This window comes from Semicossyphus pulcher, unplaced genomic scaffold, assembly GCF_022749685.1.
Source record: "Semicossyphus pulcher isolate SPU_LCO1_2020_fin unplaced genomic scaffold, fSemPul1.0.p SCAF_4, whole genome shotgun sequence".
NCBI classification, from domain to species: Eukaryota; Metazoa; Chordata; class Actinopteri; order Labriformes; family Labridae; genus Semicossyphus; species Semicossyphus pulcher.
The window spans coordinates 5,244,437-5,263,745 of NW_027211715.1; the positions used below are offsets into that span (position 1 = coordinate 5,244,437).

Here is a 19,309-nt window from a genome sequence, read left to right on the forward strand (position 1 = left end):
AATATGAAGCTATAGCCCTGAGAAGCCTTGCTTAGCTTAGCTTAGCTTAGCAAAAAAATTGAAAAAGATGAAAACAGCTAGCAAGGTAAGAAAATCTGCATGCGAGCACCTCTCCAGCTCAGTAATTAACAGGTTGTATCTGCTTTGTTTAAAACCAGGGTCCATACTAACGCATTATATTTAACAAACATGAATGCTATTAATTATCTCATCAGATTCCGTACCAGAAGGACACTAAGTGTTCTCCAAAATGTTTAACTCTTCCTTTAAAAAAGGAACTGACAAAAAGGAGTAACTAATAGTTGTAGTAAAAAGTAGTGCTGCTCAACCGCCAAAGGATTTTTGAGGCTGATGTTGATGTTGATTTTAGAGTAGAAAACCTCAGTGATTACCAATATGGCAGCCAACATAGTGAATTCTTGAGGTGTTACAGAAATACACGTGAGTTGTACAACGATTTTGCAAGGCTGCCTACTAAAACGAATAAGGTATTGAAAAACATTTTTATACATTGTCAACCAATTCTAGTCATCTGAGATGTTCAGGTAAAGGAAAAGGATAGAAGAACTTCTATATTATAGAAGGAAAGGCATCCTCTCAATAATGAAGAAACATTTTTCAAATAGTCAGACAGTCGTATAAAATCGAGGGGTGGCGTCCATTGTGAATCTTTCATCAGGGCAACTCAAAGTGTCATGGCCCTGTACAGGCCAATACAGCTCTGAGGTAGGTCAATGTGATGCTTAGACTTGGCACTTACTTAAACCTTGTTACTGCGCGTCAGTATTTCCCACCATGTTCTAAAATTACATCAATTTAGATCAGATCTGTTCCAATATAAAAGACTGCTTGTACTTCTCTAAGTGCTGAACAGCTGGCCTGAAGCAAACACACAGTAAGTACATTTACACGTTGCTCAGACAGTAATAGGTCATGAGGGGAGTATCAGCAAAAAGAAAGGGAACAACCCTGCAAAAACTCTGTCCTTCATTACAATCGCATGATACTAGTTAAGCAAATTAGATCATTCACAGTCTATTATTGCATTAGGGAAAACATGCACATTTGCAGATGCCAGTGTGAGAAGAGAAAGAAAAAACAAGCTTGGCAGATTCAATCAGGCTGAATGTGCTGAAACACTTCTCTGTGCCATCTTGTAAGTCCACATAATGCTTCAGATGTTTTCAAAATGAAACAAGAACTGATGTTTCATCTTGTTACCGATTGCCTTTAGGTAAGTAAAATCTCTTACTGGTGACAGGAGCTGCGTTGTTTGGAGTGTCAGCCCTCAGGTACTGTGTTGTCTGGGTGGACGGCTGGGACAAGCCCTGTGAGCTTCCACTGTCACTCACACTGAAAGATACAGAGGGGAAGAATTAGAAGAAGAATTATTTATCCAGAGGGAATTGCGTTGCACCACCACTTGTGAAATCCATTAATAAGTGTGTTAAGTCCTTCCAAAGTTTTAAGTGATTAAAAGCCAGTTTCAAACTACTGATATACTTAATCAAGCTCCACGATTAATTTTGGCTATGTGTAAATCCGTAAGAAACATCTGTAGAACTGTACCGTTAATCACAGAAATATTTTGAGCTGTATCGTAACTTCAGTTTTCAGAGCTCAAAGGATGGACACTATTAAACTGCTGACAATTCTTTCAAATGTCAGGCATGACTATGTTACACACATATACAGGGGAAAACATGTGTCCTAAAGAACTAAGAGAAATTAAGTGATGTAAGGTAAAAAGAAAAGAAAAAAGACTGATAACTGGAAGCGACGTGAGCAAACATCATGTTTGGTTTCTTTGCTCCCAGTGAAAATGACCTAACCTTTTCTGTGCTTCTGTAAACGCCTGAAAAATGTCATGCAATTCAATACAACAGCACTGCCATGGATTCTGCTTAATGAAGTTTAGTTTCTGTTGACTTTTGTTTTGGTGAGAGTCGGAAGTGTGTAAATTCAATTATGTTTATTACTGAGGACAAAGTTAAAGGTGGTGTTGTACTGAACTAAATTATAATGAGATGTGTCTCTAATTTTTTGTCCTTCCTATTTAGGGGGGGCCAGAGTATTAGAAACACCTCTGAAAATAATACAGCTCTGTACAGCCCCACCACCAATTATGATCGTGATGCTGAAATATCACTGAATTAACACCTCTGTGACAGCTTAGAAAAAAGCGTGTACATTACAGGCAACATAAAAGCTAATCTTATGGCTCAGCTGGTGTATTGGGTTACATTCTATTTTATTTTAGGTGTACCTAAAGAAGTGGCCAGTGAGTGTATTTCGGGTTTAGAAATCATAAGTGATGCCAAAAAACAATGTTATCCCTTCTAAGCGCTGTGGCATTGCTCCTGGCATTTAAGGACAAATTTTCAAGCTCGTTCTCTGTATGTTGGAAAGAGTTGTAATACCCAATTACTATAGTTTATCGTGTTACAATAACACCAGTTTTAAAACAATTAAAATCCTCTACAATTAAAAATCTGGTCAGATATGATGAATATATTTCAATGTACCTCTAACCAGCTTTACTCTAAATAGGTCATATTTGTTCAGTTTGTTTGGTTAGCTGAATAACAGTTACAGATACTGTTAAGTTAGTGTAAATGTTTAATGATGTCTCATCTGTTGGTAAGGACACGAGTGTGGTGCAACACATTTTATTTTAGTAATGAGTAAATCTCTGCCTTCTTAACACTGATGGTACGTCTACGCTAAATTTGATCCTACAAACAGCTGGTTCAACAAGCTAACGCTTTCCAAGAGCACATTTAACTTGATTACAGGCTAATTTAAAAATACTAGGGCAGCAACAAACATTGTTTTCACAGTTGTTTATTAGATGATAGTTCTCTCCATTAATAATTTAATTGTTTAGTCCTGAATATTGACATTTTCCAGAGTCCAAGTTAAAGTATTCAGATGTCTTGCCTGGTCTCACCAAGAGCCCAAACCCCACAGATGTTCCTTTGACTATCTCAAAAGAATATTAAGCAGCAGATAATTATATTTTAGGAGCTGACACCAGGGATGTATTATCTTTTTGTACTTTTCTTATCTATCAACAAACTCATTTATCAACTTATCTGTTAAGCTTCAGCAAAAATATTTTGACCTAATGTCCAAGCGAATCAGAAAACAGAGTGATTTTAGAAAAGATGGCTTTAAAGTACTGTAAACTTTGGGATAGAAGAGACACTAGAATATAAGAGGCAGTCTGCTTTTGGGGGTATCCCAGAGGGAAAAAAGGTGTCTTAATAAAAAACGTGTTTACAAGTTATTTCAACACAATTTCAATTTATTTCCATTTAAAACACGTTCACTTACAGCCTACCATGCCCTGCCATGTCGACTTTGCAATCCTGCTAGCTACTGGTGCGTTAGCTAGCAGCCTACGGTAACATTGTTTGTTGTGAGGGTGGCGGCTGCACTGTCGGTCATTAGGGCGGATGTCCGTGACGAAGCGTTAGCTAGCTTATAGCGCAATTATCTGGGTAAAATACCATAACACAATAAAAAAAACCTATATTGGTCGCTCCGGTATATAGGACGCAGCCCACTTTTTAGATGAAAAAAGTATTAAAAGTGCGTCTTATACACCAAATTTTACGGTAGATCAACAAAATATTCTTGTATAACATAAAGATCTCATCATGCAGTGTGATCAAATTGAGCCACTCTGGCAAAACTTTACAGCAAATTAATTTAGTAGAAAAATATGTTGACAGATTTACATTAACTGAATGAAAACTATTTTTTTTTACCATTTACAACTTTTCCAAATCAAGAGCAAATGGAAAGTGTGCTGATCTTATTTCATATCTATATCAGATAACCTTTGGAGCTGCCTACAGCTCAGATATTACAGGAAGTAAACTGAGGAAAGCTCACGTGCAGGTTTCAACTTGATGAAATCCTCTCTGCAGATCTGACCGATTTCTGTTCTAAAAAAAATGACTTGACTTTTCACATATTACAGCTACAAGGCTCTAAATGTGCTGTGATGTGTGCTGGTTTTCATCAGTTTTGAAGTACTGTAATTGGCTTCTCTGACTAATACCAATAACTTATTGGAAGCTGGACAAACTAAAGAAACAAACCTGTCCTCCATTTCCACTCTCTTCATGCTGTGCAGGTGCAGAATGGCCAGGATAATGGCCACGAGGAAGATGACAATGCAGCAGACGCTCACACTTATATAGAACACCTGGGTGGAGGTGGTGGGGGGCGTCACATCTACTAATTAAAGACAACAATTCACACATTAAGAATCAGGGCAAGAGGAGAAACTCAGGGGCATCATAGCACACATAAAATACCATCCTTGTTACAAAAACCGAGAACAACATATGCTATTATGAAAGAATCTGACATAAAGACATAAGTGAGAGAAGAGAGAAACTATAAGTGCACCGAGGGCTCCACTCAGCATTAATGGAGGCCTGGAATACTAGAGTCTGTGCCCAAGATCCAGTGTCTGAGAGCTTTTCTCATCACCTCTCTAAAAGCCTCTGAGGGCCCCAGGTTCCTCGGGCCTACCCAAGCAGAAGAGAGACAACCCACTAATGGTACTTTGTTTCTGGTGGCAGTGGGCTCACAAAAGAGTCTGAATAAAAAGCACTGGAAGAGGACCACCACTCTCTCTGAGGGGTGGGGGTTTGACAGAGTGCAATTCAATAGGAGAATAAGTCCTTCTCTTTAGGCTCTGAAATCATACCCTGTAGTTATGGAAGTTTGACCAATGTGCACTGCTATACATAGAAACTTTTCTGTAATAATACAGCCTCTGTATTATCAGGCTGATGCGCCTATGATAGAAAATACATGGAGCTGCTAGAAAAGCAGAAGTAAAACAGGATGCAGGCGGAAGATTACTTACTGTCAGGCCGTGGAAAAGTGTTATTGTTATTGAGGGGAATGGTAATCTTTGGGACAGACTCTATTCCTGTTCACAGAGGAAGAAAAAAAAGAGAGAAACATCAGCTCTTGTGACAACTGAAACCAACTTCCATCCAACAGCTACAATATTTGGTAAAGCAACAAAACAAAAGCAATGTATTGAGTTTACTACAATGCCCTAGATACGAGGTTTAGGACTAATATTACTACACAATACATTTTAATTATACTCTGTGGTCATTTGTCCTGGAGTGGAATGCTACACAAATATAGAGGGCTCCACAATGTAATAATAAAAGAAAATTACACAAAAACAAACATGCAGCACATACTAATCAATATAACTAATTACACATTCATATTGTACAAATAATACATTTTCAAATATTACACATTTATGAATAATAAGGACACCATGCAACTATTTCACAACCCCTGCAGCTTCAAGATCACACAGGGGAACCTCTAATTATTTATAATCAAAGCCAAAGATGTCTGTGATTTTAATCCCAGATCTGCTCCTTATTAAGAAAATAATTTAATTAAGTTATAAATGTCTCTACCTATAGTTTAGAATAAAATAAATGAATGACCAATTACATTGACTGTTCTTGAAATGTCAGTAGCATTTAAGCAACTTAAGGTGCTTTCACACCTGACCGCTTTCGTCCGGACTTTCAGACTTTACTCGGAAAGTGCAGTTCATTTGGACAGGTGAGAACACACAATCGAACACTGGTGAGAACCACACTACCGGACAATGGTCCGCTAGAAAAAACGGGACTCTGTCTGTTTCCAAACAAACCATGGTCTGGTTTGTTTCAGGTGAGAACATAAATACTTAAAGTAGGACCTAACATAGGAAGCAAACCAAAAAACTGTGCATTGCGGATTAACCGATGTTGACACTTGCAGGGAGACAGCCATTCAGCCAGGCAGCAAGATGAGGAGAGGACAAACATGGGGGAGCGAGGAAAAATCGAAATATGGGCTGACCAAACAATTTCACAAATGCTTGTGGAAACGCAAAAAAAAAAACAAAGTCCGCAATCGTGTTGAGTTTGAATGAGTAGTGTGCTCTCTCTCTCTGTTTACTTCAGGGAGTTTGCCCACATGGAAATTTGGACCAATCAGAAAGCAGTTTCCTCGCGCATCAAGACTTTTGCTGCCATCTGATACACAAAACAAACTTAAGGCAAAATGTAACATTGCTATAATTTGGTCTTTGATTCAGATCAAACAAATGGACTTTAGGTGTGAAAGCGTCCTTATAATGTTAATAAATCAGTAATCCTAATATCAAAGGGTAGAACAAACAAAATAATGGAAAGTGCACGTTAGAAATCAACAGCATGGCTTGTGTTTGCTTATCAACAACAGCCATTACTTTTCACTGTGATGGGTTCTGTGTGACATGAAAGGACGACCTCGCTAGCAGGGACTTTGTAAAAGGCCAAGGAGCAAAAACCTGAAATCATATTTTTTTTTTTTGGTCACACATCATTGTTTTTCCTCTGCTACAACACGACAGGGCAATCCAAGAAAAAAAAAGCTGACAGTTATGATTCCACAGTGTACACAAAGAATCTTTTATGGCTGCTAATTCCAGTCATGCTGAAAATAAGACGGGAATAAGTTTGTTTCCACGGGACGTAAGGCAAGAAGGCCCATGGCCACATGTAATTATCTTCAAGCTGTTTGAAAATAGCACAAACTGAATACAGAAAACAGAAACCTGCACCTCTCTCACTGTAACTGATGCACAAAGTATCTGTATCTGATGCACAAAGCTTACAAAATTCTCCATGGACAATTTATTACTGTAAGAAATTACACCTACACTTTTCCTGCTATGACACATGTCATAACAGAGTACATGGTACATGTGGATAAATAAGAACATTTGCTCCACTACTTTTCTAATGCTAACTTCTAACCACAACAATATTTGTTAGATTACTGCCTGAGATACTTACTTTTATAGCACATTTTCCTCCTCTTGAAGTTGAGCACTGTGTAGTTGTTGGCATGTATGGTCAGATTGAGCTGCACTGTTAAGACAGCCTCTCCATCCACCTTGCCGGAACAGAAGAGGTCCACTCTAAACACTGTTGAGACACACACACGTTATTTAGAGAAACATGATTCCTGCAATGCATTGTATCTGATTTGAATATATAGCAGAGATTGCATTTTAGAGATGCATCAAGTTAGTGACTCTTACACATTAGAAAACTTTACTCTTTAAGTTGTTCAGGATCACTAGAATCGTGAATTTGGACAACATTACCACTTTCTGAAATCTGTGACCGTAAATCACTTTTCACTTTCAATGCCTGATGTGCAGTTTTACAATAACATCACAGTATAATCATAAAGCGATCAGTCATTAGTTTAAGTCAAGTTTGAAGAATTAATCTCTAAGAAATTTAGAAATTTAAATTTAAATAAATGTCTGTTAAGCCACTATCTATTGCCGAATGAGGTAACACAATGGTGATTGAGCCCATGGCCTACAGCTAAGTGGCTGCTTTTCCTGTCTCTGCAAGTGTAAACAGTAATCTACTATGGCTGAACAAACAAAGAAAAGATTGATGACTACAGATACAACTTCAAAAATAAGTGAAAATCAAAAGAAAAAGAAATAAATTTGACGCTCAGATGAAGGCAAACAGTCTAAAAAGGAAAGCAACTGTCATTGAGGAATTACAACCGAAGCCAACCGTGGACGTCACACATGCAACGCTGTCTGGATATCTGGGAAGTGTGCTCCCGCTATTACCCTTTTTTCGCCATTGGTACCGCCAAAGAGAACGAAACTGAGAAGATTACCTCTTTAAAGAAAAAGTTCAGCTCAACTTTTATGTGTAAAAAGTGAGCTTAGAAGGACAGAGAAAGGTTCGTCATTTTAACCTTCCCAGTCTAAGACTGCTAGCTCTAGATTAAATGTATAGATCCGAACTGAGTGAGAATGGTTTCAATCTTGACATTTAACTTCCAGGTGGGAAGCAGATAAGCACATCCTTCAAAATGTCAGACTAGTTATAACAGACTGTGGAGCCCTTCACGATACAGAAACTAGAAGAATGTTGCATTACTGAGTTGCAGGTAAAACCTGACTCAGAAAAGTATGGATTGAGTGTTAACATTTTAACATCAAGCCTGTAGGAACCCTGCAGGTTCATGACACAACAAAAAGGCAGATATTTGACGAACCAGAGGGAACACGAGGAACCTCCCCCTGACTGGAGATGTTGGTCCGTGGTTGGTCCATGGCCACAGGGTTCTCTATGTGGAAGCCAAGCCGGTAGTCAACCTTTAAACAAAATATTTCAGCATATTAATAGGTTGCTTTGCATATTTGTACAAGTAAACATGCACTGAGGTGATTAATCAATCATTTCAAAGCAGAGAGTTACCTTTGTCTTGGAATGCCATGTAAAGTGAAGGCTGTTGGTCTCACTGGGCACCGGCAGGGTGAAGGAGAGAGCGTAATGATTCACCACATTGTCTCGCACATAGTAGAGCTCTGCATCCAGGCCTGTGTTGGGACACAGGACATTAAACTCATGAGCAATTTGTGTTACATTTTGGAAATCAAGAAGAAGAACCACAAAACGGGAAATAAAAGACAACATATTTTCTTATTAAGAAAGAAAAATAGAGCAAGCCTAAAAATGGACAAATATCCACTCAAACTGCCAGCTAGGATTTGGAGGGTTTCCCCCCAATAAGGGAGATGGACTAACCACATCTGTTAGTACTTGAGACCTCTTAGTGCCCAAGTGGAAAACTTCAAAACGTTCAAGTGAGACAACATCCAAAATATGAGCGCAATTTTCTAACCAGGACTCTGAATTGGACAGGGGAAGGGTTAAGAGGAAGGGATTGGAATGAATCAGAGAATCAAAAAAATTATGAATTCAGGCTTTATCTAATGCATGGTTTAGGAAATCCAACAGTACATGAACAGTAGAAAGCTAGACAAGCTGGGACTATATGTAGCATTTCTTTGTCATTAACTTTAACAAAGTCAAGCCACATTCACTGGGGTCCTGCTGCATCAAAAAGTCTAATGTGAGCTGGTGAAAATCCCCGACCCTGGCCCGGGGCAGTGCTATCAGTCCTTGAAAGCGTCTGTGTGGCAGAGTGGGGTCTGTCTATCAGTCTCTAAGTATCTAGTTTAAAGAGAGGGGAAGAATGTGTCCAGGCTCCCCCAATACCCTGGGGCTGTCTCACAGCTCAGCTCTTAGACCTCTCTCACATTGGCTCAATTAAAAACATTCTCAGGCATTTACCAACTTAAAGAGGGGAAGGGTGTTACATAAACTAGTGCCTCACCAAGCCCAAAGAGTGAGATTGCTGTTTTTCATTTCCATTATTTAGCGAACAATGTTCCTCGTTCATTTCCAGCTAAAGATTGTTAAAATTAAACTATGGTCTCTAAATGTATTTGACTTGTCAGAATGTTAGCAAACAGCTAACATTTCAGCTAATTGGCTGCTTAACGTTTGACTATGTTCACCGGCTAGTGGCTAAGTATGCCCGTTTGTGCGTGCCTGTTGAAGATTTCAACTAAAAAAACACCTGAAAATGATGCTGATTAGAGCAGTGAGAGTAAACCTAAACAGTAATGATGCATTCTGTAAACCATATAATGAGCTGAAAGATGCTACAAAGCTCTGTGGAGCTAAGGTTAACTGCAGAGTGAGAGTGAGGTGATGACGCATCATGCTAACATCTGTGTGGAATAGTCAGAATGTCAGTCTTTGGGCTAAAATGTTTGTTACAACATCTCTAAATTTGGGCCAAAACACTTGAATATTAGAAATAAGGAGACACAATCATTGAATCAACCGATATGCACAAGGCCACACAGTTTGGTCCTGTAATAATTGCCTCTCTTATGCTCAACACTGTACCTCCCTTGTCTCCACATGTGGCCACAGTGCTTTGATACCAATTAAACTATGCAACCAGGCAAAAAGGCCCAAAGCGGACTAGTGTGAATGTGGCTCAAGTTTGTCCCTCCCATAGTGCCATAACCATCTGACTTAAATGCAACTACTTCACAACAGGAATGTGAAGGAATGGCAACAGGAGGGTTTCTATGTACACAGACTGAGGACGGGGAATTAGTGCTTTTTGAGTTTAATGGAGTTCAATGGGGAAAACAGCATAACTAGAAGGTGTTCCTGTAAACACGTTCCCAGATAGTTAGTGTTTGATCACAACAACATATAAAGTGCTTCACTTCATCACCATAATGTTTGCCACAACAGATGCAAACATCTCTAACACAAACAGCTTCCTTCAACACTAATGGAAAATAACATCATCATTCTGAATTCCAGCATGATAACTTGGCAGCATGCTATGTTTTGAGGGATTATTTCCTGCTGGACATTTCCATTTCTCTCTGCTGGTGTCAAGTGATTAACAACAGCAGGGTCAGAACACACTGTGTCACCTGCACTGATCTAGAAACAACCAACTCTAGCACTGAAATAACAATGGCAGGAAAACTTACAGTAAACTTTCAATTTTTATATTTTGAAAACAGTTTTCCATTTACATATGAAATAAATGACACCGAATTAGTAAAACATAAAAATACATCGGCTAAATGACCTTTTCACGTAAATGATCACTGTATTCATGTATCCATTTTTCATGAGTTAGCATAAATAAAATGTCAGTAAGCCCCTCAATCAAGGAGCCCATACCACAATGTGCAATTTTTGTTTAGATAAAACGAGGCGTCACTGATGCAAAGTTTGACCCACAGCGCCGTGCAGCCGTAAGAACCAACTGTTCAATCAGTGCTTCAGTAAACTGTTTATGCTGGTCATGCACCATCACATGAGGTTACACTGTTCATCATCATACATCAGCTGATCATACTGTGGAAAATCAACAATCAAACTAAGGCCCCCAAAACCTGCATGACTTGTAAAATGTTGGTCCTTTACTTGACTAGTGACAACTACCTGTCTTAAACAGCCCTGTGGCTTCACTGACTAGGACTAGTTTAGTGGCAGCGTTGTCAAAGCAAATTTAGAAAGCACATGCAGGTACAAAAAATAACACATGCCCTTTTCATTGTTGGACTGTTTGAATTGCTGAATTACTTCCACCATAGTAACTAATTCAATTTAAAAACTTTACCCCCTGCTTTAAAGGGGAATTCCAATATCACATATTTTTGTAATTGCCCCAGTAGGTGCGACATGGGGTAAAATGACTGCAATGTTTGAGCTTGTTAGTGTCACAAACAAACATATTAGAGGACTAAGCTTTGACAGGCACATTTATGATTATTCTTGGCATATATGCTATACAATAAACTAGATTCAGTCTCTGTCCTTGTTGCATTGTACGACTGATTTCTCATTTATTTATTAATATTATGGTCACTTAACCTTAGCTTATGGAGTTCATCCCATTCAAACATTTTGCCAGCAATTCTTCTCAATCTAAGCATTTCAATCCTTGAAATTATTCCTAATAACTGAGGGAAGCTTTTGTTAGATTACTATTCTTTAGCATTGTGCTGCCACCCAGAAGGTTGACCTTTCGTCAAGGCAATTTGAGATGGACTACAGGATGCCATGGCTTAAAATGCACAACTGTTGGAATAAAGATTCCTAAGGCACAACGTCACTGGTTTGACCTGAAATAAAAACAAAAGTAATCACATGTTCGTTTCCACTAAACACCCTGCTGACATTCCTTGAGTACCAACACATTACTCCTCAGACATTCCCTCGTTCAGTCCTCTGCTGTTGGCAGCTAAGTGCCTTGCTCATGGGTGCAGAAACACTTTTCTCAGCTGTGGCATTCCCTCCTCCAACATATTTCTTATCGACGAAGACAATGAAGCTGACATGGACACTTAAAGACTGGATTGCCTATGAAATCGGGAATGCTTCAGTTCATGCTTCAAGTTCAGGAAAAAATGCCAATTTCATTTATGTACAGATGTCAACCCAAAACTATAAATGACAGCAAAAATCATCAACCAGGATTAAGACATCTCAGTTAGTTTTGGGCTCTGTAGAGTTTTAAGTCTCCATGCAGTGCTCTCTTGCTAGCAGTGGATCACATTGCAGACTGAACGAGGAGAACAAAAGGTGGCCGTGGCCAGGTGGTAAGGTCCAGGACAGACATAACAAAGACCCTCTTGTGCACACAGTCGACACTATACCTCCCGAAGCCTTCATCCCTGAGTGCTCAGGAGATAAACACCCCCCTCAGCATCTCACTGGGAAGATACTGGCCGCATTAACCAAGGAAGGAGAAAATGAGGGCCCGCGTGAAACTCTATCAACTGGAAACTCCAAACAAATCCTAAGACATGAATGAGGCCGGAGACGGGAGGATAATGTAGGAAGGGTCTCAAGATTTTAGATATCAGTCACACTGGTAAAGCTATTAACTGAACAGACCTGACTTTGGTCTGTGAATGAAAAAGACCAAAAGCTAAAATCTTAATGGATTAAACATGTAAGGCAGCTTCCTCACGCTCCATGCAAATATGTCCATCAGAAATGACCGTTTCAATAAAAGCAGATGACTGACTGGACATATGCAACTAGCTTTCGATGAAATGCCGCAAGTCTCAAGTGTAAAAAATATTGTACATAAAAGGTGTTGAATGGCTTTATCCAGAAAATTAAACTTAGGCTTTGACTCCTCAAAGAACCACCCTCTGCTTTAATAACATCCACTCCAACAGGCGGCTCTGGGTTAACAGCATCAGCAGGAAATCACCTGACATGCCATCCCACCTCACCGTCAGCTCTCACAGATGTAGGGCACTTCAGAGTTGTTTGTCTTTAACTCTTCATCCGGGTTACATGGGGTATGTAATTTGTGTCGCCCTTAAATTTTAACCTTGTTAGATCCGGTAACTAAGCTTGTGTACTTTTCTGTAGAGTAAGCAGCATCTAGTCAGCCACAATCTTAATGAAACAGCTTGCATCTGAAGTTTTTTGCAGCAAATCTGGTAGTGAGGCCACATCCACAGTGATCGTTTGAAAACTTTGCTTGTGCTTAAGAAAGTACAGGCAGAAACAGAGACTTTAGAAATGAAGGCTTTGCTGACCTTGTTGTCTATACTAGCTTCTGCTAGTATTTCTGCACTTTTAACCTCATTATCTGGTTGCAACTTTTTCTTCTGCAATAATGGCACCTGACAGGTACATTAGCCCTACCAAACAGAAACTGTTTATCTACATCCATTCCTAATAGTCATATAACACAGACTAGCTTTAGTCCATGTCCCAACTGAAAACCATCACAAGTTTCTCTTCTTCCAGAAACCGATGTAAAGAGTGAGTTCCTGAGTATGATGATAATGCAGAATAACCTCTTTAGAAACACAACAAAAAATCACACGAGTTACAGCAATGGTTGCAAAACGTAACTCCCATTTGAAAGTATCTTACAACTAGAAGAAAACACACATTAAGTCGGTATCTGTGTGGTTTTCTTTGACTTGCTTCAAAGCAACCATGCATCATTTTCTCTCTTTTATTTCATGAACTGCCCCGGGGCAGACGAGGATGAAGGCAGGGTGAGGAAACTGAGCAAGACTGTCTGCCGCTGCTGTCCCTTTATAGGCACCTTGTTGATGGTTACATGTTGCTGAAGGGGCTCCTTCGTTTACTCAACAAATATCAAATGGTTTAGTGGAAAATGATTAGCTGTTCGAGGCAGAATGATTTCATTTTAAGAGGTCTCACGCAAAAGATATTACTTGTCTATTTTTGACTGCTGTCTTGCATGGGCTGCTTTGTGAGTTCAGCAGAGGTTTGAAAGCCTTGGCTGTGCGCAAGGTCAAATATTTTTGTTGTTTTTTTAGGTTAGAAAGGTGTTTGTGGACTGAAGTATCTTCTATTTAATATATCCTACAGGAAACTGGCTTTCAATATCTACTGCTCCTAAAATAAAAAAAATTCAAAACGTAACAGGAAGATTTGTTTGATCGTATATTTCCGATGCAGATTTTCTAATTTTGACACAAACTGGTAAAACCCCCGTAAAGCAGCAGCCCATCTTTTGTCCAAGAGCTGCAGCTTTCAGACAAAAGATGTGAAAGCAGGGGCTCCTCTATTCAACCACAGGATCCTTGGAGAGTGGCATGAAGGAAATGAATACTGCTGCCAATCACTCCTCACTGTTCACAGGCTCTTTTTCAAAGCCCCTGCTTGCCTTTCAGCTCTTTGGAGGAGGGGAGGAGAGAGGCTGGTTAGCTGGCCGACATGCTCTTGGCTCATCAGTATACAAGGACAATTTTGCACACTTGCTCACAAATTAAATAAGACCTTGGATATTGCGATTTGTGCATGCTCGGCCATGAGGAATTAAGCCAACAATGACCTATCCGCATGGAAAATCTCAGTGGTCTTTAAAGATTACAAATAGTGAGGTAGTTGTAACACCAGGTGGAGTTTGTCTAATATAAATCTGTAGCTGTACAAGGCAGGATTATGTTTCCCAGAAGAAAGCATAGAAGGAACTGGTGGTTTTGTCTGCAGATAACTAATTTTAGTCACTTTTACTTTGTTTGGAAAAGGCAAGCACTGCAACAGCATGCAGCAAAACCAGTGACACAGTTGCGTATGCTGTGCAAGAACTAGAAAACAGACACTCTTAGTACTGACTTTCCACCGAGAAAAATTCCTCAGAGCAATGTGTTGAAGATCAAGTCGACTGGTGAATAATCCATGGAAAACTGGGCTCAAACAGATCATTATTATAGCAGTCAGTGAGTGAATGTACAGAACACTTATTTTTACTTCATCCCTCATCTTCTAAATTATCACATGGATAGTCAGAATGCCAGGAAACTGGGAAAGAAAGAAAGCTATTGAGGGCTGTAAAATGAATGTCACAGCTTGGGTCATGGACCTATAGTGTGATGCTGTGTCTCCCTCGCAACAATCTCAAAACATTACCGAACAGCCGTTAAAAGAAAAGATATTTCCAAGCCAGTCTTTGAGTTACATTTGCCAACACAATTTTAGTCTACGACGAGGGTCTTGAGACACAGCTGGTAAGGGAGCTGAAGAGAGGAAGACATGAAGAGCGCGGGATTCCTTAGACGGACAGTTCACTAACCATTTGTCATATGCAAAAACAATCAGGGACGCTGCCTGTAGTTCATGAGTAGACAAACACACTGTGAAAGAAAAACCCTGTTTCAACTCAGGCATGACGCTTTCCTGTTCCCTAGCAGCCCTGTGAGAGTCAGGTAGTTTGTTAAAGTTATCAAAAAGAAATCTTTGATGGAGAGTCCACCTGCTTAGAAAGCAGTCAGACCCCAGCAAGACAGGAGGTGGTTATGTCTCTTTTCCCGCTCACAATATTTTCTCTATGCTTTGTGTATAACTGTATTGCAAAAATAACAAAAATACACCCTGATCGACGTCACCACATCTTGGACTATATGAGTTCTAGCTGCTTGGGTAGTGGGCAAATCAAAGGTTGCAGTAAACTGAAGAACACTTGGGGTGATTTGCTGCAAGTCTTCACAATCAAAAGACTTTTTTCCCAAAGATTTGGGTACAAAAAGGATCTAATGTTGGAATTGTTTAATTGGTGAAGTTTTGATACAACTTGGTTATGGGTTAACCAATACTGGAGGGAATAAAATAGACACATGCAGTCACCCGACCTTAAACCACCTGACGCCAGCAGCTTCTATATCATTTGATGGCGGTTAGGGAATTTACTAGCTACGTTCAACAGGGCTCCATTTAAATGAATGAAGGTTATATAAATATCCACTGCATCACAGTGTGTCCAGAAGATTTTCAAACATTTTGGTACTGGTCATTCAGCAGCAGATTCCAGTTTAGTACTGGTTCCAGATACCTATTCCAGTTTCTTTCTCAGTAGAATAATTCTAGGGACAACATCCTCTCGTCAGCTCCCATATCAACGGTGTTTCAAGACCCTCATCATGAGTTTAAATTGTGTTGCAGCTGTCCGCTCAACTCAAAGATTCAGTTACTTATAAGCAAATTTACCCAAAGGATAGGTTGGAAAGATATTTTATTTCAAAGGTTGTTTGGTATGAGATTTTACAGGCTTTAAATGCTTTCTTTCTTTTCCTGTTTTCTTTCATTCTGACCATGTGATCATTTAGAAGATGATTCTCAGCTCTAAATACTCTTTTAGTTTGCGTTTGTATGTTACATAATTAATCTTTTAGCCCTACCTGTATGGTAGCAAAAATGATAAAGCAAAAATCATTGTCATAGCACAGGTTTTAATCATGGCTTTGACAATGGATCTCTTCTACTCAAGTGTCTCAGTAGGCCATGACATTGACCCAGCTGGCACAATACCAGGACCCTGAAATTGAAGCAGCTAAAAGTATTTCAGCCATCTTTAATTTCCTTATTTAAACCCGTGCTTTTCCTACTGTAACATGTCAAAATATCTTCCATGAAAAAGTCGTATTGTGCAAGCGTGATCAGTGGTATAGTAATGTGGAACAAAGTCTTCATTAATGTCATTAATAACACCTGTGCATCCCCTGCCATCACAAGTCAAATCTGAGAATAACATCATCGTGCCCTGTCAGCCCTTTTCATGGGTCCAAACAAATCTACATGCCACATTTTAATTGTTATACACTCAACTACAAGCTTGGAAATACACAAATTATTTTCTAAAATTAAAGAAATAAAGAAACACACGAACCAAATCCAAACGTACCACATATACTAAGGCTGTTTCAACATAGCCCTTGGATAGCCATGTTTGGAGTTCCAGATATTCCAATGTCAAACATAAGATTCTACAGAAACTCCCAACATTGTTAACAGACACAAGCCCTTTGTGGTTTAGGGAACATTTTTAGGAGATTACATTCCTTTTTTGTCAACAGGAAGTCGTAGGCATGTATGTATGCAAACCATGTGTGCATACAGAGCTGGTAGCAGCTTAGGAACCAAGATATGTCTGAAAAACAGACACTAATTAAGGGAAAAACTCTTTAAACCAGGACAACTTCATGAAATCAGGTCACTTTTCTTATCTTTTGTGCATCTTATCAATATTTTTCACTCAGGAAAAAAACATGAATACACTTCATGTATTTTAATTCATTATGTCTATAAAGAAATCCATTGGTCTGAGGTTTAATTAACTGTTAGTTTAAGACAAAACAAAAGCAACTCTAAATCTGAGACATTCCTCCAGCCAATCTGATGCCAGTTTCACCTCCCTCCAACAGGTTTTTTTTCACTGCATCATGGAAGTTTCTGTCCACAATCATACTTTTGGTTCTGCGCACAAAGTTGTCTAACATTAAGAGATTTCTCCAAACGACCAGACAAGGTTTCAGGCACACCACAAGAGAGGCCCTGGTCTGGCAACAGAACATTAACTATAGCGTGATGGAGAACAAGAGGAACCAAAATGGACAGAGTCAGCCTACGGTCCAACACCAGGGAAATTATAGAGAGGGGGAAGAGAGCCGAGATGTTTTTTTAAACTGCACAATAAGTAATACTTTTATGCACTTGTCAAAAAAGACAGGCATAGGGCATAGGACATAGGAGTTTAAATATCATAAAAGGGCCTAAACATAGCAACGGGCATTTTTGTTTTAATGGACGGCAGCGATGAATAACTCTGCACATATAGCATGAAGCACAATTCTTTCTTTCTTTACAACAGAAACAAATGTTGCCGAGTCCCATCTGATGTAAAAATGCTGATGCCATGACAAGATGATGATACATGTATCTACAAAAGCACATTAGTCAATCTGAGAAGCTGCAGCATCAGCTTCCTCCGTCCACAAAGACTTACGCACCAGCACTTCTACCCGTTCATTAAGCTGTGCCGTGGCACTCAAATGGTAAATTACTGGTTTCAAACTGCACCCTCCAGACATCTTAAGTAAACCCTAAATTAACAACTTAAGACCAATCTATAGACTTGCCCGACCTTGGCAGCAGGAAAAGGGATAACGGTCCGCTCACAGCCAAATTGTGACGTAAAAACAGCACAAAATCTGTCTGTTTTGCAGGTCTAGCTAGTTTTAGCAGCTTTACTGGCCAAGTATGTGTAAACAGGGAATATGACTCTGTTTTTTATATTTCTTCCACTGTACTTAAATAAAAATAGATAACAATGAAGCAGACAGAAAGGCATGATGTAATGTCCTGAAGCTGGCATTATAATGTGCACCTTCAGGAGAACAAACCATTACTCTCAGTCTCTTATTCTCCTTCTGCTATCAGGCTGATAAAAGCCCACACTATTCATTTTAACTACTGTGACATTGCATTAAACTTGGTTATTTATATGAACTATTACAGAACATATATATATATATATATCTTTTTTTTCTCCATCTACTGCCGCTTGTTGAATATCTTTTTTTCTTTTCTTTTTTCCCCATCTACTGCCGCTTGTTGTTTTCTTGAATTTAATTTTGCATGCTCATCTGTTGCCTTTTCTATAAGTTTTGGAGTTGTCTGTTTGGACTGGGTAAGCCTTCTGGGACCAATTATGTTGTCTGAAATGAAAAAGGTGCGTATATAAATACACAGTCAAAATAAATGCATCAATGACCATCAACATATAATAGTAGATTATCTTTAAACACATCAAGTGTGTAACGGTTACTTGTGCTAAATTAAAGGTTTATGTATAGACGTTAAAATACTAATGACAAGAAATGACCAAGGAGGTTACAGTACCCCTTATCCATATCAACCTTTGTGCATGTGCTGCAATAATAGACTCCAGCACAACGGACCAACTTACCACCCACCCTCAACCACAAATATGCCAAACTGTTTTTTTTATGTATGGTTTAGTCACTTCCTCCTGTCCACCATGCCTGATGACACATCAGCATACCACTCAGAGGTCAAAACACAGCTGTGAAGCTGCATCAGCTTTCAAGACAGTTAAGTGATGCGACATTGTACCTAACAGTTCCACTGATAGATCCACAAATGACCTGTACAGATATCTTCAAATATTACATCATGATTTATATATTGATATAAAATTACGTTAAAGCAAAGCATCTAAATCTTACATTAGCGCACATCCACTTAACTACTATCGCTGTATTTTAACATTTTCTACTTTTCATTCTGTAAACCTTTGCATTCTCCCCGGGCAACATCTTACACACTCCTACAACAGCTGTACAGCTGTTTTATTTCACTTTATAAAAAATATGCCAGTATTACACATGTATGACTTCCTTTTTATTATTAGTTTAATTTATTTTATTTTCTTGACAGTGGGAGTACTGCTGTATACTTCCTTTCAATTTTTTTTTGTTTATTTCTGTGTATTTGTACATCTACTTGGTAATAATAAACCAACAAATGTTTTCAACAGGTGGGCGAAGAATCAA

The 19,309-nt window shown here is 39.0% G+C and overlaps 1 protein-coding gene across 3 annotated transcripts in view; it reads right to left on the bottom strand.

The window, feature by feature from the left end:
• ryk (receptor like tyrosine kinase) overlaps nucleotides 1-19,309 on the bottom strand; it is a 43,556-nt gene that overhangs the window by 22,869 nt on the left and 1,378 nt on the right. For 2 of the 3 annotated variants that reach the window (XM_069680611.1, XM_069680609.1), the window contains exons 2-7: nucleotides 8,328-8,449; nucleotides 8,125-8,224; nucleotides 6,885-7,016; nucleotides 4,889-4,954; nucleotides 4,110-4,248; nucleotides 1,253-1,353 (exon numbers count right to left, since the gene is read on the bottom strand). In XM_069680611.1, the coding sequence (XP_069536712.1) occupies nucleotides 1,253-1,353; nucleotides 4,110-4,248; nucleotides 4,889-4,954; nucleotides 6,885-7,016; nucleotides 8,125-8,224; nucleotides 8,328-8,449 (660 nt within the window). The remainder of the gene's footprint in view (nucleotides 1-1,252; nucleotides 1,354-4,109; nucleotides 4,249-4,888; nucleotides 4,955-6,884; nucleotides 7,017-8,124; nucleotides 8,225-8,327; nucleotides 8,450-19,309) is intronic. The other variant, XM_069680610.1, reaches the window with a different exon arrangement.